Source organism: Calonectris borealis, chromosome 11 (assembly GCF_964195595.1).
Source record: "Calonectris borealis chromosome 11, bCalBor7.hap1.2, whole genome shotgun sequence".
Lineage (NCBI taxonomy): Eukaryota > Metazoa > Chordata > Aves > Procellariiformes > Procellariidae > Calonectris > Calonectris borealis.
The window spans coordinates 20,124,816-20,140,984 of NC_134322.1; the positions used below are offsets into that span (position 1 = coordinate 20,124,816).

Consider the following 16,169-nt stretch of genomic DNA (forward strand, 5'->3'; position numbering starts at 1 on the left):
AAATACTTACTACCTAACAGACAATTTTCCAATGCAGGAAACAGCTTTAGACAATCTGAAGAAGGCAAAGCTTTAAATATAAAACATACAGTTACATTAAAGGTTTAGAATACTTCAGAAGGTAATTAATCCTACAAATCTTAGGACATACACATCCTACCAGCATAATTCATCTGCCCTCTCCTGGTAGTTTTCCTTTCCAAAAGTACAGAAGGTGTTGGTAGGAGCAGATCATGGTCACCATTTTTCTGGTGCCTCTTATTTGCTCTCATCGTTCTATCATTAAGCCAGTGTAATCTATGCAAATGCAAACCAGCTATTTTTTCCCAATAGTATTCAATCTGAGATCTCCCCGAAGTAACAAATCTACTGTGTACGTTTAGATTTGCTGTATTGCATCTGCACAATAAGCTTGAGGATCTCCGGGAGTAATGGAACTTATTGCACACACGCAGCACACAGTACCTGTGTGTGAGCATACACAACAGCTATAACATGAACATGAAGCAACAGATTTATTATGTGTTTAGAAAATGACCACCTTGTGTATGCTTAGTAAGCCAGAGAACCACCAAAATTAACGTATGCATACTGTCCTGTGTACAAACACTAGACCCAATGCTTTCAGAAGTGCTTGCAGCTATGTCAGACTATAAGAAAGGAAAGCAAAGATACATATCCCCTTTATATTAATTAAAAGGAGGAAAGACACATACACGATTTTAAAAAGCATCACTAGTGCTTTATAATATAGCTAAAAAGCCTCATAATCCTGATGTCACATGAGAATTTCCTTGATTAAAAATATCCCGCTTGTAGATTGTAAACAGCAATTAAAAATCCTATCAGAGAAACCCTAATCCTACTTTAAGGACTACCTTGTAATGCCTAACAGTCCCCAACTCTGAGTAATTCAATGAACACTTCCATCATCAATTCTGATCTGGCTTAATAAAATGATTCTCAAGTTGCCATCACGCTAGTTTCGGGCCCAGTCCTATCATGTCTAACATTCATGTAGGGCTGACAAGGACAAGTAGCCTTAAAGTAATGTTAGGACTAAGAAGAGAATCTGGCTGGGGAGGAAGGAAAAAAGGGGCAAGTAAGGCAAGGAAGGGGAAGAGAGAGGTACAGAGAGGGACAGAGGTCAGAGGCCCACATAACTCCGTTGAGTTCAGGAATGGCAGCCAGACTAAGCTGTGGCCTGGTCAACACAGCTAAGCAATCTACGTTTAAGTTGTAGGCTTCTATGGTACTGCATACCAGTGCTGTGTTTACAGGTAAAACTAGGCTTCAGGCTGTGCGTGAGTCAAGTATTTGCTTCAATTGATTTAATACCACATGTACTACAGATTAATGGACTCCTAATTACACATTGCCCATTTTCATTTGAAAACTCCTGAAAGTTTTTCAACAAGGTACAACAAAAATACCGGCAACATATATGAAACTAACATTATGTAATATTTTCTTAATACACAGTAAAGCCTGAAGAACTGAAAAGAGATTTACAGTCTTACCCATCTGTCTCTTGAGGATGATCTAGTCTGAATAAGTTCCATGTTCTTACAGGCAAGCAAGCGACTCCGAACTTTATATACACAACGGTATACTTCTGCCAACGCTTTGCCAGGCTGGTATCTACAAAAAAGAGACCCAAAATAGAAAAAATCATACAAACTTTCTTTTAAAAATTGAAGTTGAACTTTTAAAAGCAGCTTTAAATTACTTGCCTGCTCTCACCACAAGCTTGACTAAGTAAACTTGTATGTTTCAGAAGAGCTGCAAGAACAAATCTGGACACAGTATCTAGGAGTGATTCATTACTTAAAGTTGCAGTATCCCAATCTGAAAATAGAAAGGATTCATCAAAACTGGCTACTGTTTCCAACAAACAAATACATTTTCAACCCACTTAAATCTTTCTACTACTTTAGGGGTAGTTTTAATACTTAAGAAATAAGTTTAGCATCAATAACTCATAAATGCACTGCTTCAGACAAATGTGTTTTGGTCTGCTCGAGGTACTTAAGTCTAACAGTCAGCCAAGGGCGTGCACACAAACTGCCACCAGAGACTCAAAGAGCTGAACTTAGGGTACAACCTCTTTTTCAAGCAAGGATACAGAACTGGAGCTCTTCTCTTTACTGAGTCACTCATTTACATGGAACTTGTTTAGAAACACACCATATGTGAAACTTTCTGTTCTTTTACACGTGGTTGAAACTACATTCAAGAATTATTTCGCAGACTCACTTATGATGAAAAAGCCTTATCTCCAGTAGGAAAGACAACTATTAACACAAGCACAAGCTTAAGCACAAGCTTCATTGCTAATATTAGCAAGAGACGTTTTCAGGTCTCAAAACTAAGGTTCGTCCAGTATTTTCAGAAAATTACTCTTTCATTTCAAAATAATTTTTCCCTACTTTAAAAAGAACCATTATGAAAATAATATTGTTCTACTATAAAATAACCGAACTGCCAAGCAAACCTCCACAAGGAACCATAATTTTTCATGGGGAAAAAATTATTACTGTCCCACTTCGTTAGAAATATCTTCATAATATTTTTTTCAATTAAATATTATCTATGAATTCTTGCAAACTGCTGTAGAAATCACAGAAACTTACCTGGCCACATAAAGTTTAGTCTAACATACCTGCTCCCCATCAAGTTCCATTACTTTGCATTTGATGCTATGCTAACTGTCACCATACAACTTTCAGTCAGCTTGAATTGTGAGCAGAGCAGAACCACATCAACTTCTAAAACACCCAATTCCATAACCAAAATAATACATATTAGCCCATTCACCTCAGATTTTGCAGACAACCAGCATTTTTTCCTGGAATTCCTACTTCTGTGGAATTCTGCAACAGAATTCTCTGTGTTGCTCTCAACAGGCACACAATACCATTTGCTGCCTTCTTGATCTGGCCTAGCTTGGCCAGAGCTACAGAAAATTATCTCTGGATCCAGTAGAGAGTTACAGGACAACCTCAATGCTTAGTGGATCTCATTAAAACAAGACATGGGAAGCTTGAGCAGGAACCCAGATTTTAGGCAATAAGCCTGAAAAACCATTAATACTGTAAGGCCAGCCTCCCAGAGACTTGAAAAACAGAAGATGACTTACCCCTTCGACCCATTCCTAACATATTTTGCCTTCACTCATCTCTTCCCCATCAATTTTCTTTTTAATTCTAAGTTTCACCCTGCTCTACTAGGAAAACAGAAACACCAACAACTGCGTAAGCAAACAAGAGTCTTTTTTTTCCAGTTTGGAGGGAAAAAGAACATTGAACTACATGTTTGCCAAACACTGGAATCAATGTCAAAAATAGCTAATGGAAAAATCAAAAGAATGACCATGGAACATGACAATAAATTAAGTTTATCATGTCACAGAATTAAAAGTCGTTGCCAAAGAAAATACTGAATTCTCCTAGGCGTGTAGTTGAAGCACGCGATATGCTTTTAACACACACACATATATATTTGCAACATCTTACCTTTACTAACAGCATAGTCTTGCATACTGATCCAGAGGCTCCTTGCTGGCTCTTTTGTACAACCCAAGGCCAAATCAACATAGACAGAAATCTCAGGTCTCAGCTTATAATCAAATGGCTTCTGTTCCTCATTTCCAGACAGGGCCACTTCTAATAAGGAGCTCATGCATTTGTCTAACAGAGGGGAAATACTTAAGAAATTAAACTCTGCAAATTTTGAGGATTACATGCACCTATCTAAAAGCGTTATAAAACAGCTTTCACTCTCCACTTCGTTTAAAAAAAAAAATCAAGACATCTCATTGCCTGACTACAAACTCACATTAGATAAGGAATAAAGTGACTTAGAGTTACAATTTACATAAAACGTATGAAGATTTACAAGCATTATCCAATTCTGCTTCAATAGCATAATTCTGTATCATTAATTCTACCTGAACTATATAGCCATAGGCTTGCAATTATTGTATCTTCAGACATGAGCCCATTTCAAAATACTATGTCTGGTAAATAAGTCTTGAAGTAGTCTACTCAGAATCAGAAGAAGGAGGAGATGTGAACTAAGAGGAACAGGCCATCGAGAAGCAGAAGCAAGAGCATTATTCAGATAGGAAGGGATGACTAGAAATACTAATGTTGCGTCCTGTTAACACTTCTGGTAGATGAGAAGGATTGAAGTTTGTTGTTAATAGTATTATTTCTAAATAATAAAAATTCCACTTTGTAAGTAGAATACAATTTAAGATAATCTTTTTCAGTAATAAATATGAACAATGGAGCCCCTGGTGTGCCTGTTAAATGCTGAGCATCTAAGAGTAAAACATTTAAAATTAACTCAGTGAAGTCTCTGTTACTTCTTTCACTGAGAAATTGCAGGGTTTTTTTCTTCTGTATGCATTTACAAGACCCTTTGTAAACTACAGCATAAAATTAAATATCCATTTTCCAACTTTTTGTATTACTACATATATAGACAAGAATGCTGAAAGACAAACCCTAAGTACACAGACTTACTCAAACATAATCAGAAATTTCAAAACTGAACACAAATATTTACAGTGACAATTAGACACTTGCATTTAACAGCTTACCTAAATGAGGAATATCCATTTCCACTCCATCACTGAAAAGTGGAGTTTTCAACCAATAGGCTGTATCTTGTTCCTCAGGGGACACTGAAGGTCCTTGAAGCATGCCACCAAGACACCGCCCAATAAGCAAAGCTACAGTTCTCTCTAGATCAACAAGCCATACCCAGGACTGGGCAGGCTGTGGTAAGGGCACTCCAGCAGGATCAATTAGTTCAGGTCCACCTAAAAGTATTAGCAACGAATTGTCAAATTAGTCACTGTTGCCCAGATCTTAAAAACAGTTCCAAAATTAGTAAAATTAATGGCAGATCTTGTAAATGTTTCCCAGTTAATAGCAAATTTGCCCCTCAGTCAACAACCTGTAAACTGAAGAAACAGTAGTTAGGACAAATAGATCGCTTAACATTGCAACTTCAGCAGCAGCAGAGGCTATCACCATTCACGGTATCACTGTTCATACTCAATGAAGTAAAGGCTCTTCTAAACTCTGCCCAAGCACCTATTTTGTCCAATACATATTCCTTTGCATTCTGATAAACTTGCATTGATAAATGATACAACTGAAACAGCACTTAATAAAAGCAGAAAACTTTCCCAAAAATATTAATGAAAAATTCAATGAATGGCAAATAAGTATAGCACCTCCTATCACAAATTTTGGTCGCTTTACCTCTGTTTTTATATTTCTATTCTATTGGCACTAGAAATATCTGGTGGCACATGCTCAGGAATTTAGGCGGTAATTAATGATTTTAAGTCAAAATTCTATTACGCCATGAAATGGAAAGCAAAAGTAAAATCTGGACATGAAAGTAAGTAGATCATGACAAAACTATCTATTAGCTGCATCAAGGGAAGTTCAGATTGGACATTAGGAAAATGTCCAATTTTCCAAAAAAATCCACTTAGAGGGTGGTCAGTCACTGGGACAGGCTCCCCCAGAGAGCAGTCACGGCACCAAGCCTGTCAGAGTTCGAGGAGCGTCTGGACGACGCTGTTAGTCATATGGTTTAGTTTTAGGCAGTCCTGCGAGGAGCAGGGAGTTGGACTCGATGATCCTTATGGGTTCCTTCCAACTTAAGATATTCTATGATTCTAAAATCAGTGTTTCTTTTACAAGTAAAGAATGGTATTTTCATGTGTTACAAACTTGGTATTTTCAGTTCAATATATATTTCCCATATTGGTCCTAGATTCCCACTCAAGTCAATATACATTCTGGGTTGACAGAATAAAGAAGTCTGCCTGCAGCTCAAAATATTTCACTGCAAGGGACATAATACAAATTCAAGAATTTGAAAACGAGATGTAGCAAGACACTTAACTTAAAAAAAAAAAGCCATCTTTAAAGGGAAAGTTAAACTTCCACTATAAAAAGGTGACAAGCCATTCTTTATTTTTCAGATTAAAAGTGTGTTAGTTATTACACTTACCATGAAGTGGCCACTGTAATTCTTGATCTTCTAAAAGGGCTGCAGCAGGTAACAGTCTATTAAGACGATCTAAAGGTGGCAACAGATCTAGCAGGTAACTCAACAAAGGCCGAGCTACTGATACTGGCAGTAACAATAATGAGTTGACAATCTGAGAGAGCATGCTACCAGCAGCCGATACATAAATTACATCTACAGAGAAAAAAAACCCCAACCTATAATTATAATTCAGAATATAATTATATTCCAAGCACAAGTTAACAAGTCAGAAAGAATTGCACAAAAATATCTCAGTTGTCTCAAAATGTCTCAACTGTACATATTGAATTACAGGCTCTGTTTAATAATTATTAATCCATTCCATGTTTTACTTCCATGCTTTTCAGTAATCTCAAAAAATCCCATACTTTTAAAAAGAGAAATCTAGAACTAACAAAAATGAAACAATAATGCACAGAGACAATATCCTCTCTATTTTGTATTTTTCCTGTACGCAAAATGTTGTATCAAAAACATGAACCAGATGCTATCCTTCGGCAGATACTTAATCTCCTCCTTTGGGGAGGCTTGGGATGTCTACTTTATGCAGATATAGGGAAAATAAGGTATTTTATTATTCAAATCTAAACAAACAAGAACTGCCCTAAGCTTACGGTGCCACCATTACAGATTCTTCCATGAACATTTACCTCTCAGTTTTTCCCCAACACTACCATTCCAAGAGCTTTCCTTAAGCAGTGTTGCAGAACGGGAATAGATATCTGTAGCATGAGGCAATAAAAGCTGAAGGTGCTTGTGAAGCAGTGCCACACTGCTGGAATTCTAGAAGGAAACAATCAAACGTAAGAATAGTTCTGTAAATGTATTTAAGTGTATTTAAGTCAGTTTAGCTTTCACCTACTCAGAAGATTTTCAACAGGAATCTTACAACATCCTGGTGCTCATGCATATTGAATTAATCCCCCCCCCCAAATGATAAAAATAAGGACACACACCTCACTAACACTGTTGATGTGGCAATAAGCCAGCAACTGTTTCTGCAGTGAACATAAAAGCTCATGAAGATGAGCAGGTTGGCTGTTTTCTGATGATGATGTACCCAGTAAAAATTTATCACTGTTTTTTTCCAGTTCTCCAAAGGCTTGGTCCTATTAAGACAAAGGGGTAAAAAAAGAACAATCAACTCTGTCTTCAAATGCTATAATACTTTAATATCACCTTAAAAATAAGCTTTTTTACTTTTACCATGTGCACCTGTGATTATCAAAGAAATCGGATAATGTCAGGTGGATCATGGGATAACCAAACTTGAAACTACAATCGTAGTAGTGATTGTGATAGCTGTCATGCGAATATTTCTATTCTAAAAAGAGTATTTTCAGATGCAGAAATATTTTTCGTTCAACTCACCAAGGATAACTGGATGAAAGAACTCACTCCCCACCCTGGCCCCCAAATCACAATATGTTAAAATAAGTAATAACCCTTTCGAATTTATTGCGGACTGATACATAAAATGTTTCAGATTAGACTCCCTCCGTGCATTATCTCAGATGGCAATAAGAGGAGCAGAAAGTAGATGGTTGCTTGACTTAATTCTGAAATCTATTGAAAAAAATGAGTTAGTTTCAAGTAGAAAATTCAAAGTAGATAGTTCAATTTAGATGACTGGTGGACGTCTAGAGAAAACAAAAAAGTACCAACCCTCACCCTCAGGAGATAGGGATACTATGCCAGAGAAGTAAAAATCTCTGATTTCTTTTCGCCGTTACATTTAACTGGCTAGTTGAATGCAAAGGCGAGTCAGTTACTTGCTTTTACGCTCCCCTGAACTTTTTATCAGCCTCTACTCTTACACAACTAAGAACAACGATCTGTTTGACACACTATCTATAATAAGATGGCTGACCTGTACTTGCTGAACTATTATAAGGTAGTTACTCTAGTGAAGTTAATTAAAAAGATTCACGTTCCTGGTGTCTGCCTATCTTTCTCTGGTGGCTGAGATTATACTGACAACAAGGGTTCCATACAATCTACTTGCTTCATGTGTTACATTCTATCTCCCAAAAAATTTTGAAGCCAAAATAAGAGCAATAAAACACTTCAGTCCGATATGAAACCATCTACATTTACATAAGCCAAGTTAAACAATAAATACCACTGTAACAACATTAGAACCATAATGTTAGAGATGATTTAACTGATTTTAGTCCACTTCAGGACAAATACATATGGCAATGCTACTTTAGATAAACAAAAAGAGCACTATTTTCTGAAAGTGTGGAAAAACTTTTAACCCTTCTAAGTATTCAAAATTCATTACCATTTAAAAAAACCCAAATAAATACAAGGCCTATACATACTGTATAAAATCCCAAATTTCTCAGAAGAGTCTTCATTAAGATTTCAGCTAGATGAGTATCCGGATGACTGCTCTGGACAGCATACATTTGATCAGAGAGATTTCCATAGCTGATACATAATGAGGAAGTTTCTGTGGCATCAGATGGTGAGCTATAGCCAAGCAGGGAAGCTACATGGGTGTGATCCTGCAAGCTTGTCAGAATAATATCCAATTGCATTCTCTAAAGAAAAATGTTAGGACACAAGAAACATTCTTTGTTAATGAAAATAAAATAATGAGCTAAGAAGAAAAAAGCATCGGGCATAGTTACGCAATAAAAATATTCTAATGAGACATGAAAATAAGCTGAAGGACTTTACCAAAAAAATCCAAACAGTTTTTTCTGCAGATTTGTAGTATTAAAGAACAGATAAATTACCAAATTATATGACCATACCTAGTAAAAATCTGAGATAAGAGAGCGAGATCAGATATTGGATTAAATGCTTTCTCCAGTTTGTTCTAGTTACCTGATGGAGGGGCAATACATATGAAAAAAGGAAAAAGGGTGGTGGCAGATGCAGAGCAATGACCTTCAATTTCAGTATCGTTCCCCACTGTTGCTAGTTATGATTCCTGAAAAACCTAAACTTGCTCTACCCTAGTAATTGTTGGGGGCTCTAGTTTGTACCGGTACTAATCTTCAGAAATCTTTGAAAATTAGAATCAGAAGATTCTTCTTCATAGTTTCAGTATCAGTGTAAACCAGTCTATTCCATAGCTTATAAAATAAAGGATTTGACCAGGATCCTATGTGTACAGAACTGAATAATAGTTTCTCTCATTTTTTAACCTGACACTACTGCTGAAGCTTCAGTTCCTACTGCCCTCAAGAACAGGAACAGATGCTCCTTGAATTCCTTTCCTTCCATTTGTAGGATACTGGGCAAGTCTCCTAATCTGCATTAATTCCTGTTCTTTACATCCAAGAAAGAAAAAGAAAAAAAAGGAACATCCCAGTCACCTTTGCAAAGTAGGGTGAAATCCATGTACAAAAAGCATTATAGAAGTATTCTTCCCAGAAAATAGTTAAATTTTCTGTTACCAAGACTTGTTAAATCAGGCTAGTATTCAAAAATATCTAACCTTTAAACTTGTCTAGATACTCTACACAGCAACTCCTAACCTTTCTGTAGTCAAGCTTCTCTTGAGAAAACATGTAGTGCTCCTTACCTCACTAGATTCTGATTTAGCCAGGCTACAGATTTTAAGTTGGGCTTTGCACTGCATCTCACCAATAATGTGCTTGCACTCTGCAAATGAGGCTCACTCCTCACTGTTCAAAATGTTCTAGCAAAAAAAAAAAAACCAAACCAAAAAAAACCCAACACCACAACTGCTTTCAAAGCACAGCGTATTTCTACTTGACCTTACCTGTCCTTTTGATAAGCTTTCCCATCTATCAGGACCTTGGGGTAGAAGAGAATGTAGCAATTCCATTCTCTCTCGCAATGGAGGAAGTAGCATAGTTGCTCCTACTGAGAGAGTCTCAATTACGACCTAAAATTAGAGTAGCAGAAAATACTTTCTCAGTGGGGGCGGGGGGGATGCACACAATATATCCAAAACATCCACTTAATTTCATTTAACATCAGAATTCTATCACACAATAGCACATTAATCTTTTATCCTGTGATGCAAAGATACGTGGTACACTGAAGGAGTGAAATGAGACCAACATATTGTCAAAACAATACAAAATTCTTTCTAAGTTGCTGTTTCCTGTACGAGTGCCATCTTAGGAGAAGTTAACTCGAGTGAGTTAGTTACTCAATCCACAACATTAACATTTCAGGTTCATTATTACAAGCAATAACAATTAAAATGTTACAAAAAAGCAGCTTTTTGACATTCTCGTGCAAACATTCTCCTCTGCTTTCAGATCATAAAACAGTGATGGTGATTAAATTTTTTAACTTTAATGAGTAAACTGGCAAGTCAGAATCATGTTTATCAGAGTGCCAAGTTCAGAAAGTCAGAGAAATCTCTAATTACACAGTCAAAGAAAGAAAGAAAACAGAGTAGGAGAATTTTCACATGTAAACAAAAAAGCATTACTTACTTCCTGAATTTCATCAGGGACAGAAGAGTCCATCAGTCTAAACAACAAGTTTCGAAGAGGACCAGCTTGCCGGCCAAGAATGCTAGTAGCTACACCTCCAGCCAGTGCAAGTGCAAGATGATTAGAAAGCAGCTTCAAACACAATTTAAGAAAACTGTGATGTTCCCTGTAAAAAGAAATACATCCCTGTTAATCTCTCCGCTTATTAGCCTTACTCCCTTTCACTTATTTGTGCATGAAGCTTTTAACTCTCATTTGATTTTGCACACCAGAAAGATAAGTAAATTACAACTGGGACTTTAAAGAAACTCCTCTGAAAACCTACTGCCAATCTGCTTAAAAAAACAGAAACCAAAACCAGAATAGAGAAAAGTGTCTTTGTGGACAACGATTCCAAGAGGCATTCAGTTTAGAAAAGTAGTCCCATGAATTAGGAGGCAAAATCATCCCAAAATACACAAACAGACAGACAAATACATTCCTCACATAAAGGAAAAAAATAAACGTTTTAAGAAGTAATAAATGTAATCTTCTCTCAGAAGATTTAGGGATACAACAATTGGACTAAAAACTCCCGATATTAATTTCTAGTCGTCTTAAAAAAGAAAACTTTTGAAAAACTTTGTAGCAAGGAAAAAAGATTTGTAAGGATCTTTGATATTTATAGTGTTTTTCACAAACAGTGAAGAAACATTCATGCTTTCATATTTTATAGCAACACATTTAAAACATCACCTTTGGTGATAAGACTCAAATCTGGAACCTGTAATAACAATTACTGATGATTTGTCAAGAGGCTGTTTAGTCAACATGGCACTATCAGGATAGACTTAGTTTTGTTGCATTTCATTTTCTGGAGCACCTTCCAGAGAAGACAAACTTGTGGAAATGCAGAAAGGCTCCCCAAATCCAAAGCAAGGAAAATGCTTCTTGCATATGTATTTCAAACCTAAGTGACATTTCATGTCTATGAATCTCACGTTTGTGAGAAGCAGCTTGCATTTTCAAAACTAATAGAATATCTTACCTTAAAAAAAAAATTAAATAAAACAACCCACATCAGACTGATCATGAAATATCCCAAATTGTCCACTACTAACCTCTGTCTGTATCAGAAGCAAACTGCTGTAACTGTAATACTACGCCTCGTTACAAAGTTCCATAGACAAAACAGTTCCTGAAAAAATTGAACTGCCTTTCTCCATTTTGTTCATTCAGATGGAAAACAGTTATGCTACTTGACATAACCTGAACAACAGAGTCATACATGACCTTTAAAAAAGTCTTTCATGCATTCTGAACGATTTCTATTTCTCCAGAGGTGATCAGAGACCTTAAGCTGCAAGAAGGAAACAGTCCACCCTCACAGGCTAAAAACGCTTGTAGAATAATATCCTAATTCCTTAGATAGAAACAGGGTTTTATCAAAGCATTGATCCCAACTCAAAACGCAATGGCAACTATACATCTCCTGGTCTGAGCATCATACATGTGTTACTCAACAACTGACTGTATGCATTGATGGATTATCACGTGAAAAGGTTTTTTTTGCCTAAGCTTATCAGTAGATTAGAGTCAGTAAGCATCCACTCAAACTGGTTACAGGAGGAAGAACTTGCAAAGCAGAAATTACATACAGAAATAGTAAATGCATTTCAACTATATAGAAAAATGTGTTTTAAAAGGATAACTCTGAAAGAAAATATTTAATTCAGTGCATAATAAAAATAAATTCCAGACAAAAGATCCTGCTACATTTGAGGCAATGAAAAGCTCCTGTGTTACACAAACAAACAGCACCTGAAAGAGCAAATAAACCAGACTTATACTTGTTAAAGAAACAACTAACCAGGACTAAGCTATGCACCACTGCTGTAAAGAAAAAAATTTATAAAAATCTATAACATGCATATGCTCTATATACCTTGATGAAGGAAAAGGAAGAGGGGGAATTTCACTGTTAATTTTGTCACAGTAGTGCTCAAGAAAACAACGAAGATGCGAAAAGGTACTTTCTTCAAGGTCTACACAATAAGGTCTGTGCCATGCCACAACTTGCCTGGAATCAAACATCAAAATAAGTTAATTACTGAAAATATTCCAACTGCTTTAATAAATTAACGGCTTAAGTAGGTTGAGCACACACTTGACCAAACCAATTTTTTTCTTACAAGAAACTAATACAATTGAGGCAGACTAACTTCCTGAACCTTGAAGGTATTTTCTGCTCTCTTTTCTGTAAAGGTCTTTACAAATCAAACACTCTTCATTTATGAACAAAAACAGCTACAGTCCCATAAATATAAAGCCATATGTATTTAATCTGATTCGTGCAAAAGCTGACCAGTACTCACAAAGCTGTTATTAGTACAAATACTGGATTATAAAGAGACTTTGATACAATGTAGGGAGAATGCAAAAGGGGTAGTACCTCTTAGTATGATTTGAGTCTCGCTATTTTCTTAATTGATTTTTCTAAGATAGCTCCCTTTGAAATTCTTCCTGAATTACCTTCCAAATATTAAGTTTTTCTATTCCTTTGTGTTAGTCCATATATAAATCTGAAATTTACCAGTTCACTTCAATCACTTGCTCATGTCTTTGGTGTAACAAAGTATTGTTTCAGTTATTGTATATTAATAACCAAACTATTTATTTAGGTACCTGTTTTTAGTTTAGGTTAACACGTAACCATCCAGAAATTTGTTAAGATGTTTAAATCCACGTCAGTAATTTGTCTAAACTTCCCCATTTCCCAAAGTCTTGTGCTTAGTTTACTCCTTGTTACACTAAAGGTAACTGCCTAAGCCATAAAAAAAAATCCTGTCAGAAGCACAAAATAAAAAATACTGAGTTGTTTCTCCTCCCACTGCCTAACTTGTCGATTTTTAGCAAACAGAGGTAATTTTTGTCTAACAGCAAGTAAGAAATCTTCATACACAAAGAACTAATACCCAAATCCTCGGTGCTGCTATATTTTCACTTGTAATCTTTTACAGTTTAAAAAGAAGAAAGAGCAGAGGAGGAAAGAGAGGAACAGAAAGAGAAGGAGAGAGAGCAAGAGAGAAGAAAAGACTCTCCAGTCCGAAAGATTACAAGCAGAATACTTGAAACACATGATGTGGTTAACACCTTCAGGAAAGAGTTACATGTATCCCAAAGTGGACTGGTATAAAAAAAAATTATACCTGTCCCCCAATGTCATTGTTACCTGTCCCTTGGAAGAGCTGTCCAGGCAAGGCTATGGGACGTTCCTGCTGAAATTTGTTGAATTGCAACTCCATCTAAACCACTTACTTTCTTCGGTTTAGTAATGGGACCAGTAGAGTTTCCCTGACCACACTGTCCCATTGAATTGTTACCCCAAGCATAAACTTCATTATCTACAAACATAAATAAAGTAGAAAACAAAACCTGAGATACGATTGCTTTTGATCAAGAGGAGGATTACGTATTTTTACACCTTATTCTTTTTACCATGAGAAAGTGCCAAACAGTGACTGTCACCAATCGAAATATCAACTATTCTTGTAGCAGCCAGTTCTTCAATAAGCTTGGGTCTGAGAGCAGTTGCCTCTGAAGAGCCACAGCCAAGGCATGCACCGCAGCCCCACGCATAAACCTAGAGCAAACAAACCACAAAATATCAGCATGCCAAATTTGTATTATTGGTGACCATGAACAAACAAAATACCAGATAACCACTTGCACAGTAACTGCAATTACGCTTTCAACAAAACATGCACAGTACTTTCATGACTGTAACGTACATTTCATATAATCTATATTTCTTCCCCCCAAACACTCAGATCACTGGCCACAGAGCACATCAATAGGGAGGCTGTTGCAAGAAAAGAAACTGCTACAGTAAACTTCAACACTCCTAATCCATACTTTAAAAACCCATTGCCTTTCAATCACAGTGGGGCGAGGGTGGGGGATCAGTTAGGTTACATGTATAGAAATGCTTCTCGTATTACATATATATACATCATGCCAGTAAGGCCCCTCATTTACCACCTAAACATTTATCTCCAAGCTCTCCCGAGATTTTTCAGATTAGAAATAAAACTTTCAGTTAAGACCTATATTCTAAAATACACATACATTTTAAAAAACTATTATATCACTTAACCACGTGAGTTGGTTAATGCATTAAAAATTACAAGCATTTCACTGCTTTATGCTTCCAGAACCCACTTTGCTTCCTGAATCCAATTTGATTTTGCACTGATTACATTTATTAACCTAAAAATAATTCATTTTCTGTGGCTAAGCAAGACTCTCAAAAAGTGTACTTTTACATGATTCTTCAGCACAATTCGAATTACTCTCGCACATTAGGATCTCAGTACTTTAGTCAATCTCTAATCAAGAACTTTACTGATATTTAAGTACTAGTTGAATATTTTCTCAACAGTCAAAATAATAAATGCTGAAATAATGAACTCATACCACCTTCACCAACTTTCATCAATTAACTGAAAACTTGTTTTTGCCTACCTGCCCTGTTGATGTCAAGGCAAGTGAAGACTGGCTCCCAGCACAAACTTTTCGAATAAACATTCCTTGCAAGGCTTCTATAACTTTAGGTTTATATACTCTATTTGTATCACCGTGACCAAGTTTGCCTACAAAAGGAGGAAACACAAGCAGATGGTATTTTCAATACATAAACTACGACAATTAATAGTACTCAAAAATAATTCTTTTTGGATTTCCAAAAATGTCAAGAGTATATTTTTAAAATTAAAACATATTACAACTTTTATGAAACCTATTCTCTTTCAATTGCAGTAATTACAGACTTCAGGAAATATATATTTATTATAGTGTACTTAAAAATTGAAATATTAATTCCATGTATCTACACTAGTCATTGCCTGCTGTTTAATTACTAAAGCTTTCCAAAGCACTAAACCTTTTCATATTTGGCAAAAAAAGATTAAAAAATTTCCCTCTCCTATTTTATGAAGTGACTTGAAAAAAAACCAGCTTTTCTGCATTTTTTCCTAACAGCTGTGTGCACTTGTGTAAACTTTAATATTTTTATTCCCTTATTCCTCCTTTAAGTTTCTCTTGAAAACAGCTATTCGTCTCCACAACTTCACCATTTTCAATCAATGAGCTCAAAAACAAGGACTGTCACTAGATCATGTCAGTGTGTTGACAGAAAAACATTCCTCAAAAGGAAGGAGAAAAACCAAAATAAAATGTGAAATATATTACAAAGACTGACACAATTTCTACAATGATTATGCTTTGATTCATGTTGTTTTAGCTTTCCTACAACAGTATTTTAGTACCACATTATTAATAACCAAAAGCCAAACTGTTTATAATTTACTGAAACAGAAGAGCAAACTCCAATTGTTTGTGAAGGTTAAGATGCCTGTCCTGTTAAAAACTGATTTTTCAACTGAAATGACAGAATGAGGAGACAGAGGAGCCGCAACAATTCTATATGCGCGTGTCATAGCTAGCTTTCAAATGAAATTCAAATTCCTACACAGTTCTATTAACCACCAATTTGATTATGAGATTTCTGTAGTCTGCATTTTCCTCTTTTCTCAGACTAGGCTAGGAAGCAATAATACAGCAGTTTTAATCTGAGTTTTAATTTTTATCTAGCAGCATAACCTAATTTAGCTAAATACAGTA

The 16,169-nt window shown here is 35.9% G+C and overlaps 1 protein-coding gene across 18 annotated transcripts in view; it reads right to left on the reverse strand.

The window, feature by feature from the left end:
- Positions 1-16,169, reverse strand: part of HERC1 (HECT and RLD domain containing E3 ubiquitin protein ligase family member 1) — a 104,514-nt gene that overhangs the window by 61,623 nt on the left and 26,722 nt on the right. For all 18 annotated transcript variants that reach the window (XR_012675257.1, XM_075160340.1, XM_075160335.1 and 15 more), the window contains 14 exons: positions 15,012-15,139; positions 13,986-14,130; positions 13,720-13,891; positions 12,433-12,567; positions 10,509-10,674; positions 9,821-9,946; positions 8,406-8,627; positions 7,035-7,187; positions 6,729-6,861; positions 6,040-6,231; positions 4,607-4,828; positions 3,516-3,689; positions 1,734-1,848; positions 1,521-1,641 (listed from right to left, as the gene is read on the reverse strand). Coding sequence is in view for 17 of the 18 variants with exons in the window: in XM_075160340.1 (XP_075016441.1) it covers positions 1,521-1,641; positions 1,734-1,848; positions 3,516-3,689; positions 4,607-4,828; positions 6,040-6,231; positions 6,729-6,861; positions 7,035-7,187; positions 8,406-8,627; positions 9,821-9,946; positions 10,509-10,674; positions 12,433-12,567; positions 13,720-13,891; positions 13,986-14,130; positions 15,012-15,139 (2,204 nt within the window). In the remaining variant the exon portion in view is untranslated. The remainder of the gene's footprint in view (positions 1-1,520; positions 1,642-1,733; positions 1,849-3,515; positions 3,690-4,606; positions 4,829-6,039; positions 6,232-6,728; positions 6,862-7,034; positions 7,188-8,405; positions 8,628-9,820; positions 9,947-10,508; positions 10,675-12,432; positions 12,568-13,719; positions 13,892-13,985; positions 14,131-15,011; positions 15,140-16,169) is intronic.